General features: G+C 48.7%; 1 protein-coding gene across 1 annotated transcript; it reads right to left on the bottom strand.

The window, feature by feature from the left end:
• Positions 1–7678: 7678 nt before the first annotated feature.
• NECAP1 (NECAP endocytosis associated 1) lies at positions 7679–13794 on the bottom strand. Its single transcript, XM_030478109.1, has 8 exons — positions 13521–13794; positions 12169–12269; positions 11914–12018; positions 11410–11491; positions 10921–11029; positions 10652–10838; positions 10147–10240; positions 7679–10024 (listed from the first exon to the last, which is right to left on the bottom strand). The coding sequence occupies exons 1-8, from the start codon at positions 13616–13618 to the stop codon at positions 9976–9978; spliced, it is 825 nt and encodes a 274-aa protein (XP_030333969.1). The 5' UTR covers positions 13619–13794; the 3' UTR covers positions 7679–9975.
• Positions 13795–14189: the final 395 nt, after the last annotated feature.

The following is a 14189-nucleotide window of genomic DNA, read 5'->3' as shown; positions in this document are numbered from 1 at the left end:
GACCAAGTAGCACAGTGATAAAAGGACAGAGTCCTGTGTATGTAAGCAATGATCTTTAGGGAAATGGGTAATAAAGCAAAGCACTTTAGGAAAATCAGCACTAACTTCATACATAAAATAATGGGTTCAGAGGTAACGTAAAGAAAAATCTCAGATTATAACAGTTGTATGAGAAAATCTGTTCAGAGGCAGAATGAGCAACAAATTAAACATTGGGCACAGTGAAAAAGGCACAAAGAACAAAACAAAATATTGTTATGGCACTGTATTGTTATGTCCTCATAACTCAAACCATCTCAAGAAGTGTGCAGCAGGTCCAGAAAAGGCTCAAAGAAAGACAAGGGTGAAAAAAAGGTGTAGCATGACTGCGGCATGAAGAACAACAAATTAAGATAGAACAGTTCTACCCTGAAGATGGGAAGAGATGGAGGTTTACAAAATCATCAAGGAAAGGCTGAGTGAGGACTGAGACATTTCTGTTTCTTTTAATACAAGATCTATGGGCAATAGAAAGGAGTCAGTTAATGAAGGAAGATGGTTCTTCATAAACACAGATTAGGGCAATGGACTCCTTTACCCAGGAAGCTGGGCATCCTGAAAGCTTACTTGGCTTAAAGGTGGAAAGTGTTAAAAAATAGTGCAAGAGAAATGCACTGAGGGTTAACTTAGTGCAAAGTAACCACACCCTACTCAGCAAGTTCCTATGCTGATAACATTTGATATGGGGCAAAGCATTAAAGCAGAACAACTTGTATGCTTGCCCTGGTTTTAGTTTTTAAGCACTGACATCAGTGTGGTCTTTCTTAGATTATTTGTCCAAAGCATCTATCAGGTGAAGGTTGGCCAAGTACTAAGAGCACAGCTTCAGGTTCTGCAGCCAACAGCATGAAGGTTGTTGCTGGTGTGGTTCTCATCACTGCGCAGGTTTCAGTTTCCTCAACCAGCTGGGCTGACAGTGGGGAGACGTTTGGTATAAGAGCAGCCTTCTAGGGAGCAATCTTCTATTTGTGGGGTCTCCCCCTTAGCACAGACACAGGGAAGGCAACTTGCTGCATTCTGGAAAGAAAAGCAGACAGCAAAAAAGGCAGAAAGACAGAAATGAGGGAGGGAGCAGGGGTAACTTTTCTAGCCAAACCGTATTTTCTCAATTTACTGTCATTCATGTATCCAAGTATTTATCATCACTCAGCCTTATGTGTGGTTTTCTTCAGTTTCTTGAATGGAGCATTGATAACACAAGACCTCTTCCCACAAGACCTATTCAAGCACAGCTCACACAGTCCTTCCATAAAGCTCTCTGCTCTGATCTTACCTGGACCATAGCTGCACACTGAAACAACAGTTCTGCATCACCTGCTCTAATGGCACCCTCTAGCTGCCACAATTCTCCAGGTCACTCAGATAAAGACAGCCTAAGCCTAACCCTGGCTTTTTGTCCCTGCACCTGGGTGAGAAGAGCATCAAAAGTGAATGCACGCTGCCTTCTTGGTCTTCCCTCTCCACACCACCTTGCTCCTCTCCTAGGTACAAAGGCCATGGAGAGCAGAGCCCTTGCAGCCAAGGGAAGAGCCTAAAAAGGCACTAAAGCATGGAGAATGAGGCCCCAAGGCCTGAAATCAAGCAGTTAGTAAGGGATGGCAGATATTTAATCAAAGAGGTCTTCTTTAGAACTCCTTAGGAATTTGGCTGGTTAGAGCGGGTCTAGCAATAAGAGATCCCACTGTGTACCCTGCTGCAAGGAACTGATTAGGACAGGATGCTGCAGTTCTCACTGCAGGAGCTGAATTACCCCAGCTCCAGGGGATGGTGATGAAGCACCGCAGCCTGCTGGGACCTGAAAGGCATCCTACCCATTTCTCATGCAAGGCTAAGAACACTGGCCAGAGCTGCAGGGAGAAGAGACCTCTTCTGGAAGCAGGTACTCCTGCTGATGACAGAAAGTGAACCAGGGAGCCATACAGCCATACTAGGAGACTTAGGAGGAAACAGGTTATATGGATTTGTGAAAGGTGAGAGAAAAGGACATTTGAACATCCAGAGGTGAAGAGGAAACAGGGCAGAACAGAATGGAGAGTGAGAAAGGGAGGCAAGACCAGAGAGAGGGACGCATGAAACAGAAGGGAGCACTGTAAAGCCACACTAATTTCCGGCAGGTGGCAGCACTTCACTACAAGCAGGCCTGAGTCAGCAGCAACACTCCTCTGAGCAAAACTCTGAGTGCAGAGTAACACTCTAGCACTTTGGCAGAGACCAGCAACTCCCCAAAATGCTAGTTACAGTCCCATGCAGAATATGGGGGAAGGAAAGAAAAGTAGGAGAGATGAGAAAGAAATGTTCCTCCAAATAAAAGGGTTTGTGTATTCCTCCTTTGCTCACATCTCTGCCAAGCTTTAGTAAGAGCTGTTCAAGCATTCCAGACCATGTCCCAAAGCTATCTGAGCTGAGGGAGTTAAAACTCAATCAGCTTCAGAAAGGCAAAGTCGTGTGCTCATCTGTGATGATAGGCTCCCAAAATCCCTCAGTAAGGGAAGAAATGAGAGAAGGAAGAACAGTATCCAGGGAACTTTCAAACAGACAAGAAGCCCCAACCCACTTCTTTACATATACCATTAATCCAGGATTGTTTCTTCAGAAGAGAAATGTTTTATTTATTTCCTCTAATTAACAAATTATCCAAACAAAGCCAACAGAGGACAACTTCAGATGCATTATCTCACAGCTTTGTTCTATGCTATTACTGGGACCATTGCACCTTCACCCCCATCCCCTTTTGGATCTGAGCCACAAGTCTCGAGGCCAGAAACTGTTGGAAATCAGATCCAGGTACGGCAGTTGCCCCAGCCACACATCTGACTCCAGACGTGGGCCACATCCAAGTCCTGGTCAGACCCAGTGGCTTGTTTCAGAGGCAGGGCTGTGAAGTTTATCTTCTCAGAGGGGGCACATAGGACTTGCATGAATAAGCTGTAGCTACATAATACCTCCCCACAGAAGCTCCTTCCTGCTTCATTGTTAGTTCTGTCCAAGGATCACACAGATCTCAATGGCCTTGGATTCAGTTTGGCTACACCTCTGCCCAGTGAGGAGAATGCACCTCAGCTCCCTTTTTAAGAGGGTGCAGGAGGAGTGGAAATAAAAGCACCAAAATAGAGAACAACCACAGTTGCCAGGCAAGCATGGGGGGTATCAGGTAAGACCACCCAGACTCATGCTGTAACTTTAAGACCGCTCTTATTTGATCTCAAGCTGTTTCCCTCACATCCTTTCCATGCACGAGGGGAGTGCAGTAAAGCCCCCTCAGAGAAAGGCTTTCGGGAGAGCTGCACCGGTTAGGCTGTCCCACCAGATGGCACTGGAATAGCAGGAGAAACCTCCCAGATCCTGGACGGGCATCGCGTGGCTCCTCCACACTGCTTCTACCCCCAAGGATAGATTTGGCAGGAAGATGGTAAATAGCCTGCCCTGTCCTCTACAATGCGCCCTAAAGCCAGGAAGGCGCTGCACGCCGTTTGGAGCCTCTGCTCCCACCAGCCAGCAGCAGGGTGAGGGACACCAATCTGCCTCCAGAGCACATGCAGCCATCCTGCATGTCCAGTCAGGATGGGACAAGGCAAACGCCATCTGGAGACAACTGGATAAAGAGAGCACAGCCAACTCAGCCAGGTACTCCCTGGCACCGCATCACTGAAATATGCTGGGGAAGTTTTAATGCCAAGCAGCAAGTACTCTAGCTTTTGGGTTCAACCACACACAGGAGCCTCCTCATGACACAGACATCAACACAATTACTTTTGGTTTTGAAGGCCACACTCTCCAGGTGAACACCTTGTGCTGGTCCTTGCACAGCCTCTGCCCTCCCCGAGCTGAAGGATCACCATCAGACCTCAGTGCTCCCCACCACCTACCAACCCTGCATGTCAGACGTCTCACCAGAGACTGCTGGCGCACTGCAGGACCCACCTCACCAGAGCCTAGCGCAGAAGTTGTGCTAGGAAATACTTCATGCTGGAGGTAACTTGTTCAAACCTTGCACAAAGCAGGACTACTTCTGAAGCTAGACCAGGCTACCCAGGGCAGCTTCTCTGCTTACAGTAACCTCTTTCTGTACGGAATATTTTGCTTCAGGATTTTTCCTGTTCTTCTACCCCAAAAATACACAGCAGTCATTTCCAAGCATACTTTGTACACGCACCCATGATATTGACTTCAGCTTAAGGTATTAGTGACAGCAGTCCCTAACTCTGGGCCAGACACAGAGTCTATGATGCTGCATCCATAGCATCTTAGCACATATTCTCCAAAGAAAATGCTCTGCTATCCCTCTCCTCTTGGCACTGGAATCCAGCTCCTTGCCCCTGACAGCTAACCAAAGTGATGGTTTGTTTAGCACTACTGATGTAGCATCTCCACACATTTTTGAACAGTGTGCTTAACACCATGATCAGCACTTATGGACAAGTGCTTAGACTAGACTGTGAAAAAAAGACTAGCAGGAGTTCAGTTCCTATGAGCCAAACTTTGAAGACAACATACGTACACACATGCATGCACACTGGCAGACCACAGAATGAGACATGTGCCTGCCCTGGGACATCTTGATTCCAAGCCCTACACTGTGATGTCTGTGCATGAAGGCAATGAAGCAGCAGGGATTAGGATAGCAGAACCTGGTTACACTTGGAAACACCAGCTCCATTACTGCCAACCTGCCGAGAGGAATGAAGAAAATAAAAATAAAAATCTTCCAATTGTGCTTCTGAAAACGTGACCAGGGTCAGTTTTACATCATTCAGGAAAGCATTTGAATTACAAGCTGTGATAATGGTGGGCATGAAGGCAAAGCTGCTATTGGACTGAAGGAAGCATTCAATAAAAGCCCATACAAACTCTGCTGTCATGCAAAGCTGTTCTGGTCCATTTTAAACCAGACCCATCAAAGCTCTTGTTCTGGCATCTTATGGTTGCCTACCTCCTTCTTCTTTATGTCTCCAACATACTAAAGCCGACACCGCTCCCTTTCCCTTTCCTCTCCTGCCCAGGAGAGGTCGCTGCAGGAGCCGGCATGCTCTTGCTGACAGACCTCAGCTGCAATTTCTCTTCAGAGAGCCAGAAAACCAGTGCTAGCCCAGGCCTCAGGAAATGGTTGCCTGTATACCCGCCTTCCAGCTGCTGGGGGCCCAGCCGGTCCCTGGAGGTGGTGGCTGAGCCCAGGGATTGTCGCAAGCCCCACATCAAGGGAGTTCAGCAGCAGATGGCAGCATGTGACCATGGGTGACACTGAGCTTGCAAGCCCTGGTCGCAGGTGTCAGCAACCCAGCCAGACTTGCAGACCAGGCTAGGGAGGCAGGGGAGCACCATGCCTCTTTACACCCCTAAACCACAAGATTCAACACAAAGGCTACAAGTTACAGGCAGCTCCCTCCTTCGGGGAATGTTCTCTTCAGTCTGGTCCCCTAAGCAAGCCAGATGCCTCTGCCCCAACATGCAGGAGCTGCCATCCTACAACGCCTTGGAAAGAAAAGGGAAAGCAGACCATTCAAGTTACCTGGAAGGCCTGCCCCAAACACAGTGACACAGGAAGTTCACCACAGGCTCCCACCAGTGGCAGATGCTCTGGTCAAAAGCCACTGCATGTACCAGCTGCTGCTGACTGATCCTCCCATGCTCCGAGGCAGTTTCATGTGTGAGTTTCAGAGCCCCAACTCTGGATGAGGACACACTGCTATAGCTAATGGCAGCTGGCAAAATTAAGACAAACTTCATCCTGCAATGTGCTTTTCCTGACTATTACATGGACAAACCTATTAACTTGGAAGAAAGGACCTAAAACGGTCTCTAGACTGGGAATCTATTGTTCACATAACGTAATGAGCACTCAGTGGAATGCCTTGACCTTAATGCATTACAGTGGGTGTTGGCTACACAGGCCCCAGCGCTCCATTTTTATGCATGACAGCCTAGTTGTCCTCCCTGCTGGAGCTGTGTAGATTTATGCTGATTTAACAGAATGAGCTCAGGTTCAGATCCTGTTTCCTCATCACCAAAGCTCAGGAAGACTTCGGGGATTTTGGTTTCTTGTTTGGTTTCTGTTTGATTTCCTCCAACGGATATCTCTTCCTCTCGGTTTCTTCAGGAACCCACACAACAGCACCAAGGCTTTGTTAAAGCCAGCGAGTTTGTGTCTGCAATCCAGATTGTGTGTAGTAGTTGCTGCACAGCTGTGGGACCAGAATTTTAAGTTGCAGAACACAGAATAGAATTAATGGGGTGAGGGGAGGAAATGCTCACATCTCACCTTAACAACAGCTCTTGCAGAAGAAAAGACAACCAATAACCAGACAAAATGGGATCTGTCTTTGACACTTGTTTCTTTACCCTTTCTACATGCTAGTAAGTCTCCCATTTGGCATGAACTTTGCTTGCCCTTTGACCATTGTCCCTCTCAGACCAAGGGCAGCCCTTCCTAGATGCCTAAGGAAACCAGCTGATCTATTACGTGGAACAAAATAAATGTTAGAAGATATTGCTTAGTTTGATCTGCTGGTCCCCATTAAAGGCCTGGCCTTAATCCTCTACCTAAAGGATGCTATTGTCTGCAACATCAGAGACTGTACATATCAAGCAGCCTGCATTCTGGCTTTTGCTGCATTAGAAGAAACCACTGGCAACAGAAAGTGCAGGAAGAGATGAGAGGATTCAAGCCAGTCCAGTCACGAGCCAAGTGATTTCACCAGCATCTTACCATCATAGCCAATTTCTCTCACTTCGGATGGAAAAGCTGTTCCTGATGGTCATCAAGGGGGAGAGGATTTACACAAGACACATCCAGCTGTTGCATTCTAGCAGGCCTCGCTGTGAGGAAAGACATGGAGACATGCGATAATACAGGTGTCTGGCTTTGAGAAATCTCAGCAAGGTTTGCTGGCAAGCTCATCTCAGTTAAGGCTCTCACCCTTAATCCCTGCCTGAGCTAGTGCAGCCATGCCCATGCCTGGCCGTGTACTCTGCTGATCTAAATCCTCATCCTGACCTGCTCTATCTTCCTGCTGAAATACTGTGGCACTGCTCCTCTGCCAGCAAGGCCACTGCCCCTGCTTGCCTTGCTGTGACTCAGATTCCCTGCTTGCTCTCCCTCTCAGAGCAGCCTGCCCTTGCTGCTCCCTGATAAAGGGCCCACTCAGCTCCCCTTGCTGACCTCTGCAGTTGGTAGAGACTGCTTCCCATTTACAAGCATGGCAAGAATCAATTCTTAAAACACCTGCAGGGTGTAAAAGCCTCTAATGTCCAAAATGCTGAATGGCAGGGCAACGAAGTTTTCTCACTTGCTAGCTTTATCCACATTCTTAACCAGCATCACACCATCCCCTAGTCAGGGCTGTTTCCATATTGTTGTTTTGTTTGAGTTTGTTGGGGTTTTTTTTACCTTATTTGGAACAGCTGTAGGTTATTTTTGTGTCCTCCTTCCATGCTCCTACTTCTTCACTCAAAGACAGCCTGAACCCGTTTACTCCTAAAGCTGCTCCTGTCCAGCCTGCAGGTGATAGCACACTTGCAGAAGGGTAAGTAGGCTACTAGGATCTTGCTGGAGATATAAAGACCTCTTTATATCTCCTTTATATCTGGAGATATAAAGACCTCCAAAGCAACAGCAATTCAACAACTTGGAAGACTCAAGACATTCTTTTCCCCGATATTACTTGTTTAATTACCATTTGCACCAGTACATCTTATGCTTTATATACATATATCTTTAATTTTTGCTTCTTCAGCTTTTCAAATACATAATATATTATCTCCAGAATACTAAGACAATACAGAAGAGGCTCCTACTTAGCTGTTAATTGGTGCTATGAACTTCCTTGGTTTGGGGAACTGATACATAGTTGAAATGACAGGACCTCACAATGATTTGAGGAAAAAAACAAAAGCAAAACCAACCAAACCCACCCCCACCAAAAAAAAAAAAAAAAACCCAAAAAAAAACCAAAAAACCCCCCCAACAAACTCCCCCCCCCGAAAAAAAAGCCAACCAGCAGAGTCCATGACTTTGCCAGCAGATTACAGCCACCCACAGATTCAGGAGAGGCAGGAAGTACACTGAGATTGCAGGAATGACTATGAAGGCGAGGAGTGACAGCAGGGGGAACACCAAGAGAGAAAGGAGATCAGGATCAAATGACTACCTAAAATACATCCAAGACCAGTCTGGTCCCCACTTCCGTAAGTGGAACTACAGCAGCTTTAGAGCTATTTTCAAGAATTTTGCTTCCCGGAGGGATGGTTTAAGTGAAACTTCATCTCCAAAATGCCCTCAGCGCAGAACAAAGACAAAAAGGACAAGAGACCTTTGCAAGTACATGGTGTCTACCGCTAACCACTCTCTTTTAGAAGCCTCACCAGGAAAACTTTGCCCAAAGGGAAAAATTTAGTTGCAGGTATGCATGCAGAGTGTGTCCCAGTCACAAAAGTGCTGCTGCTGGTTGAGTGTTCAAAGCAGGAAGAAGCCTTCTATTTGAAGTAACCAAAACCCTAGTGTCCTAGTATCTGGGTACAGTTGCAGAAGAGTCACTGAGACGGCCTTCCCAGTGTTTTGGCTTATCAGCTACCACAGAGGGTAGCTGGCACTGTGATGTTTCCAGCCTACCTGTGGGCTTTGCCCAGAAGAATCAGCAGACTTACACCCCCAATCACAGCCATAGCTGCTGAGGATGGAATAGTGTCCAGACCAAAGGGCCTTAAGAAACTCTCCCAAAGAGAACAGCAGATAATAAGTACCTTTTAACTCTTTCTAACCCCCTAAACCACACAGGAAACAGAGGGGGTTTGGGGCATATTAAAAATTTAATAAAACAAACAAACAAAAAAAAACCCAAGTTACAATAACCAGCTCACATCACTTGAAAGTAGCCTCAGAAAAGCCACATGAAAGAACACAGGTAGGAAAATTTTGCCTAAAATTTACCCAAAAAGTTCTCAAGACTGGGCCTACGCTAAGCGTGAGCTGAAAAGGGTGAGAATAACCTACTGTCCCACCATAGTTCTTACTGTGGCATGGTTATGCAATACTTGTAACACAGTGCCAAGTCACAACACAAGGCCAGGGCTCAGGATTGCGATGCAGGAACATGAAATGCTCAGTGGTGGGATTACCTGGTGGTCTAACCCAGCTCAATGACAATGAGGCCTTTGCATGGAGAATGAGTGAAAATAAGAGAATTTCCTCCAGTGAACCTGGAAGTCAAACAAGGAGCCTCAAGATGGGGTGCCCACCTGGAGCTACAGCACAATGGCAGCAGGTCTACTCAAGGACTTGCATGACTCCTCCCACAAGAGCACGGGAACATCCAGCACTATCAAGAATTGCACTAAAGAGAAGAAGAAGAGCAGTGCGTGCATGGAGTAGTTCACTCCTCACCACAGATATAATTAATCAAAAGGGGTTCTGTGTTGAGACAAGACCTGTCTCCTTACAGCTTCCAGTTACAAGCTGCAGCCAAATGCGGCTGTCCTCAGCACTGCAGGCAAAGCTGCAGACTTGAGTCACTACTGACAGCAGCCACAAAAAGCAACAGTCTAAGCAGAGAAAATTTAAAGGACAAGGAACCCAGAGGCACCTACCCAGCCTCCTCCCGTACCCACCTTCTTCAGGATTCTTGCTTTCCCTGTATGAAAAGATAGGCAAAAAGAGCTAGGGTGTACCATGTAACAGCCAAGTGGGTGCAAGAGATGAGGCTACCTCTCTCCTCCTTGCCCATCTTGTGAGGAGTGAGTATGTTCTCTTTAAGTTCGGTGGTTTAAGTTCACTGTAGGATCAGAAGTATTAAGGTTTGACTGAAGTGAAGATCTGGTTTAAAAAGGAAGGATTGTCCCAACTTGTTTTTGATTGAAGACTAGATTGGTTTGTGACCCTTCTGATCCCATGTGGTGCCTCTAGAGCCTCTTGGTCATCAGTTTGTCCCATTCCACTTTAACCATTCAGAACTGGACCCAGTTGGACTGTTGAGGAGCTTGATTTGGAACAGCACTGAAATAAAGAAAGGAGAATCAAAAGGAGCAGATCTAATAAGACTTCTTTATCTTACAGCTCTTCCAATGCCCGTCAGGACACTACCCTTCTTGTCTGCAGTTCTCTTCACCAGAGTTTACCTGGATGCAGTGCTGAAGTCTCCCCAGAGGTCTGTGGTAGCTGACACTGGTGCCTTGGATGCAGATGCAGGAGCATCTAAGTCTAGTAGAATATCTAAAGCAAATTTAAAACAAAACAAAAACAAAAACCAGATCAAGCTAATGAGGAAGAAAAGCCCACAGGCATTTAAACTGTCACAACTGCTCAAACTGATATACACAAACTGCTGGGTGCAGGGGCAGAGAAGGGACTCCAGCCCTCCCTCCGGAAAAAGGAAGTTAGGCTTTTTAAGGTTTTTGTTATAGCAGCAGCTCCTTTTGCTGAATGTGCACAGAGCCTCCAGCTCATGCTGCAGTGATATATCATTTTCAAGAACTCTTCAATCCATCAACCCTTGGCCTGTCGTTACAGTCCCTGATGAAGAGTCCCTCTCCAGCATTCTTGTAGGCCCTCTTCAGATATTGGAAGTCCTCTCTATGCACCTACTAGTGTCTGACAGACTGTTTGCTCTACGCTAGTATTTACCTGCACTGCTCATATTACTAGATTTCAGCACAGGAGGAGGCGTGACATGGTTAGCAATGGCTGTGGAAGAAGGTGGAGGTATAGGAGGCACTGCAATTTTGCCTCCTGGTGGGGGTGGCAGCAGGCTTAGGCCCCCTGATCCAGACACACGGGGCTTGGCTGCTCCTCCTTTCTTTGTCGTCATGTTCTGTATAAAAAGGAAGGACAAGTGAGGAAAAGTCTCCACTGGCATATCCAAAGCAAGAAGCAGGGTAAACTGGGCTGCTCACCCCAATGTTCAGTTTGATGGTCTGCCCTTCCTTAAATCCTAAGTCTAATTTGGGACGTGTGTCAGCTTCCTGGGACTCCTTGGAGATCTCAGATTCCTGCTTCACCCACCTAAAAAGATGAGAGGAAGGCATAAGATCCTGTGGCAAAGCAGAACAGGGTTTCAGAAAAACACATGGCTCCTCTCCCATCATTCTGCCAAAGATCTACCTCGTGCTGTCAAACCAGCTACCTCCCTAATTCCAGTGTAGTTCACCGAAAAGCTGGGACCACCACAAACCCAAGAGACTGCCTAACACTGCACCTGCAGCATCACAGGACCTAAGCTTAGGACTTGCAGATCTGACCTTGCAGGACTCAGCCTGCATGACAGAGCAAAAGCAGGGCTTCACGACCATCCCAAGTTAGCCTGCACTAAATGAACACGCACCACCACCCGCCATGCTCTACAGGCCAGAGGAAAAACAGCATTCCAGAAAAGCACAACTCACTTGAAGTGATCTTGCAAAGAGACGTTGAAGTCAAAGGCATCACCACGATCCGTGAAGCCAATGCCTATAAAAGCACTTCGTCCTAGCAAGGAGACAGGAGTCGTCATTGGAGGTGCCCTGCCTGCAACTCGGCTCATGCGTTCATTCACTCCATTCACTCCAAAATCTGTCTGCTTCTCCTAAACCACCCTGTGCTACCTCCCTCTGATGCACCTGCAGGTGGACACCAGCAGCTCACAGCAGTTCATTGTTCCTAGCCTTCAGGATGCATCCTTCTTCCTACGTGGCAGTCTCAGAAACTGAATGTTCCTTCCCAGTCCCTGGAATCTGTGCAATTTGAGAACCCTTCTCTGTTGACCTTACCTTCCTACCTCTCCAGGCACACTACCCAGCCTTTTCAGCACTCCCAACACCATTTTAATCCACCTGGCAGACACCCAGCTCCATTAGGCTAAAGTCACCTCCACCCCTAACACTTCGCACGTACATAATCCCCCAACTCACCAGTACCATCCTGAATTCGAATGACAAAATAGCGGCTGGAATCTGTCACAGTCTCTACTGCAATGCCAGGGTATTGATCTATAGGAGCCTGGGCGAAGAGTTCTCCTGCACACAAAGAACTAGGTGTTAAGAAGAGCAACCTTGTGGCAAACCACAGCCAGGGCTGCCATGCACAGCTCTGAGCAGGCTTAGAAGCACAGGCTCATAAGCAGCAATCATGGTCACGGTCTTGCCAAGCCACAGCCCTTCCCTTACCTGACACCTTATCCTCCAGTTTTATGTATGCAGTTTTGCCTTTGGAGGTGACACGAAGCCGCCCTGTCCAGTCCGGATGGTCCAGTTTCCAGTCAGATGCCCTGAAAAGAAAAGCAATTGTTCACTGACCATCAACCCCTCCACTTCTGACCAACCATCTTATCAAAAGCCTTTGCTTCCAAAACTTTAACACGTGCAGCTGCCTTATTCCACTTCTCTCCCCAGACAATACAGAGGGTCTCAGCTCCTCTCTGTTGCTGCCGATCGACACACTTGGCTCTGACTGGCCTCTTTTTCCTCTGAGTAACTGGAAATAGATACAGTCCAGAGAACAACAACTCTGTCTTTACCTTTATAAGCTTGCAGAAGAGGGGAGACAAACTGAGACATTCACTTAGAATAGTAAAGCCAAAAGCAACTAATAAGTGACTTATGAGCATCAGGAAGACCACAAAAATTAATTAATAGCATGCTGAAAAGCCACTCCATTATTCTACCCTATTGTTGTAAAATAACATCAAGTACTTTGAACCTAGAGGCAGCTAGCTTGCACTCGGTAAAACATCATACACACAATCATCAAACTCTCTGCTACAGACTGTTATGAAGGAAAAAAAGAAAAAAAAGAGAGAAACCCCCCAACCTACACGATTTTACAACTGAAAACAAGCATCTATGGCCAGGCACAACATCCACAGTGGCAACAGTCTGCCAAAGTCTGTGAGTAACCCCAACACCCATCAGCTCTTCAGAGCACAAGCCCTGTTCATTCTCCAGCAAGTCCGTGGGCACAGCTTACAAAGCCACGCTCCGCTGGTTTAGCCTAAAGACAGAAAGCATTTCTAACTCCTGGTCCTGCAATCTCTTCTGAAAACAAACCATGCCGAGCACTTGGCTCCCTCCCTGCTCCTGTGAGAGCCAACAGGCCAAATTCGATGTGCCATTGTACTACATTAGGCTCACATCCCAGGGAACCGGGCAAAGGAGGAGCAAAGGTTGGCAGAGCAAGCTGCTCAGGTGGTCACCTCCTCCACCCGAGCAGCCCCTGCTCCTCCGCAGCACGGAACACAGGCTCCTGCTTTTAGGCGCGGACAACCCACAAGCGGCAACCCGGTACGTCCCCAAACCTGCGGCCGCTGGGGACTAGGTAAACCCTCAGGGAACAGGCTTGGTTCGCTTGCGGCCGCAGGCCATGGCTTCCCAAGGCCCCACTCGGGGCGAGGATGCCCTTGCCCGGGCCCAGCCCGCGGCTGCCCTACTCTCCGGCCTGCGGCCGCATCCCCGCAGGCAGGGGCTGGGTGCACCGTGCGGAGCAGAGCCAGGGCGATCCCGGCTGCCACCCGCTTCCTCACCTGTACCCGCGGTTGGAAGTTCGCGGCGGGATGCGGTAGACGTTGACATCGGGCTTCACGCAGAGGACAGACTCGTACTCCAGCTCAGCCGCCGCCATCTCGCCCGCGAGCCCCAACAACCCGGCGAGCAGCGAGGGGTGGGAGCCTAATAACCCGGGGTGCTTCCGACCGCCATCTTTGATGAGGGCAGACACCGCCTAGGGCCGCTGGGGCGCCGGGCGCGGAGCGAGGCACGTCGGGCTGGTGGAGGAAGGCATCTTAGATCCGGGCAGCAGAGCGCGGGGCGGGCAGGCGACCATCTTGAAGCCGGTTCTGACACAGCAGCGGGGACTGGCGCCATCTTGGACCCTGGCAGTTCCCGTGCGGCAGCCATGTTTGGTGCGGGCTGATGAAGGGGTGCCGGGCGCCATGCTGGAGCTGGGCGCAGCGTGCCGGGAGCGGGCGGAGCCGGGCGGGCTAAGGCGCCTGGGGGCGGCCGGGTGCCCGCCATGGGTGCTGGGGGTGCCCTGAAGGGCACGGCGGACGGTCTCCCGCCAGCCCGGTTCGCGGGTGGGCGGGCGGGCCGCCGGCTGCTGGTCCCGGACCGCTGGTGTCACGCCGGGAGCTGGGAAGCCACGGCTGGGACGTGCCGAAACATGGGGCTGGGGTTTGTGCTGCCACATGAGTATC

The sequence above is a fragment of the Strigops habroptila genome, chromosome 3 (genome assembly GCF_004027225.2).
Source record: "Strigops habroptila isolate Jane chromosome 3, bStrHab1.2.pri, whole genome shotgun sequence".
NCBI lineage: Eukaryota > Metazoa > Chordata > Aves > Psittaciformes > Psittacidae > Strigops > Strigops habroptila.
Note: the sequence above shows the minus strand (reverse complement) of the source record. Positions and strands in the feature narration are given on the sequence as shown.

Coding starts and splice junctions, on each gene's coding strand:
- NECAP1 (XM_030478109.1), bottom strand. CDS start 13,618: ATGGCGGCGGCTGAGCTGGAGTACGAGTCTGTCCTCTGCGTGAAGCCC. Junction 12,019..12,168: donor ACTGGAGGATAAGGTGTCAG/GTAAGGGAAGGG, acceptor CTTTGTGTGCAG/GAGAACTCTTCGCCCAGGCT. Junction 11,492..11,913: donor TCGAATTCAGGATGGTACTG/GTGAGTTGGGGG, acceptor TCTCCTTGCTAG/GACGAAGTGCTTTTATAGGC.